Here is a 1,782-nt window from a genome sequence, read left to right on the forward strand (position 1 = left end):
GGGGTGTCCCGGGGGGTCACCCTGCACCCCCCCCCCCCCCGCCTGCCGCGGCCACCCCGGCCAGGAGGGACCCCTCACCCTGCCCCAGGGCAGCCCAGCAGGCAGGCCCAGGGCAGGGCAGGCTGGAGATGGTGTCCAACGTCATCTACGAAGGACTCAAGTCCCCATCAGCACCCACCGAGGGCTTGGGAAGGGAGGATGGTCCCCAGGGTCTGTCCCTTCAGGAGCTGACCCAGCTGGACAACACAACTGAGTAAGTAGATCCCAGGGAGTTGAGGGGGTGGGGGGTGCAGAATGGACAGAGACCCCAACCTCTGGGACCCTACTCCCAGCCCAGCCCTTCCTGCCTCTGGGTGCTGCCAAAGCCCCTTTCTCCACCCTCTCATGCCCTCCCCACCACCATGGAGAGGTCCCACAGGGCATCTGGGACCCCTCTGAGCTGACGGGGTGGCCTTTGGGCCCAGGGGTGGTTCTTCTGGTTGGGGGGAGAAGCTGCTGCCCCACCAGGCAGCCGGGCTGGGGCTCCCCAGCCTGGCAGGGGGTGGCTGAGAGAGGGCTCTGGGCTGGCTGATGGGGGGAGCTGGGCGGGACATGATGGAGCGGGGCAAGCTGGGGTGGGAAATGCCCAGCAGCCCCAGACACAGCTTGGTAGGTCCCAGGGTGAGGAGGGCAAGGGAATGAGGAGGGTGTTGTGAGCAGGGAGGGGGTGCTGCACATCCTGGGTTTGGTGCAGCCTCCATCCCATGGAGACCAGGGGGGAAAACAAGGTGGGAAAACCCCACAGGGTCCCACCTCACCCAGCCCCGGCTGTAGTAACTCAGCACTGGGGAGGGGACACCTCAAATCTGGGGGTCAGTTCTGGGCCCTTCAGGACAAGAAGGACATGGAGGGGCTGGAGCGTGTCCAGGGAAGGGCAGGGGAGCTGGGGAAGGGGCTGGAGCACAAGTGTGAGCAGGAGCAGCTGAGGGAGCTGGGGGTGTCCAGCCTGGAGACAAGGAGGTGAGGGGAGACCTGCTGGCTCTGCAGCTGCTGAGAGGAGGTTGGAGCCAGGGGGGTCGGGCTCTGCTCCCCAGGAACAAGGGATGGGACAAGAGGAAATGGGCTCAAGTTGTGCCAGGGGAGGTTGAGGTTGGATCTGGGGAACAATTCCGGCCTGGCAAGGGTTGTCAGGTCCTGCCCAGGCTGCCCAGGGCAGGGGGGGAGTCCCCATCCCTGGAGGGGTTTCCAAGCCCTGGAGATGGTGCTGAGGGACACGGGGCAGGGGTGGCCTGGGCAGGGCTGGGGGAACAGTTGGACTGGGTGACTGAAAGGTCTTTTCCAGCCCAAACAATTCCATGATTCCACGATTCGATGATTCTAACCTCTCTCCTGTTTTCCAGCAGCCCCAGCTGGCCCAGTGGGGCCCTGCCCCCCATCCCACGGAGACCCACCAGCAAGCCAGGTGAGACCCCCGGAGCATCACTGAGCAGTGAGGACTTCCTGGTGTCCCCAGGGAAGGGGGGTGAGGGTGACACCTACACACCCTGCCTGTCTCCCAGGTCCTGCCTCACTCAGGGGTCAGGGTGGCCCCAGCCAAGGTGCCCCCTGTATTTGGTCTGGTATCTCTGTCGTGACAGACAAGCTGGGTGTTGGGGAACACTGTGGTGGGATTGGTAGGGGGGTCCCCATCCAGGGTTGGCCATCCTGGCTGGGCATTGCCCTGCAGCAGGTACCACTGCCTGCCAGACCTGGGGAAGGGGCTGGAGCACAAGTGTGAGCAGGAGCAGCTGAGGGAGCTGGGGG

At 64.9% G+C, this 1,782-nt stretch overlaps 1 protein-coding gene across 1 annotated transcript in view; it reads left to right on the plus strand.

Moving 5' to 3' along the window:
- Positions 1-1,782, plus strand: part of ARAP3 (ArfGAP with RhoGAP domain, ankyrin repeat and PH domain 3) — a 20,491-nt gene that overhangs the window by 1,018 nt on the left and 17,691 nt on the right. Inside the window, 2 exon segments of the mRNA XM_010001405.1 lie at positions 106-253; positions 1,380-1,441. Of these exon segments, the coding sequence (XP_009999707.1) occupies positions 106-253; positions 1,380-1,441 (210 nt within the window).

The sequence above is a fragment of the Chaetura pelagica genome, unplaced genomic scaffold, assembly GCF_000747805.2.
Source record: "Chaetura pelagica isolate M959 unplaced genomic scaffold, ChaPel_1.0 scaffold217, whole genome shotgun sequence".
Classification (NCBI taxonomy): Eukaryota; Metazoa; Chordata; class Aves; order Apodiformes; family Apodidae; genus Chaetura; species Chaetura pelagica.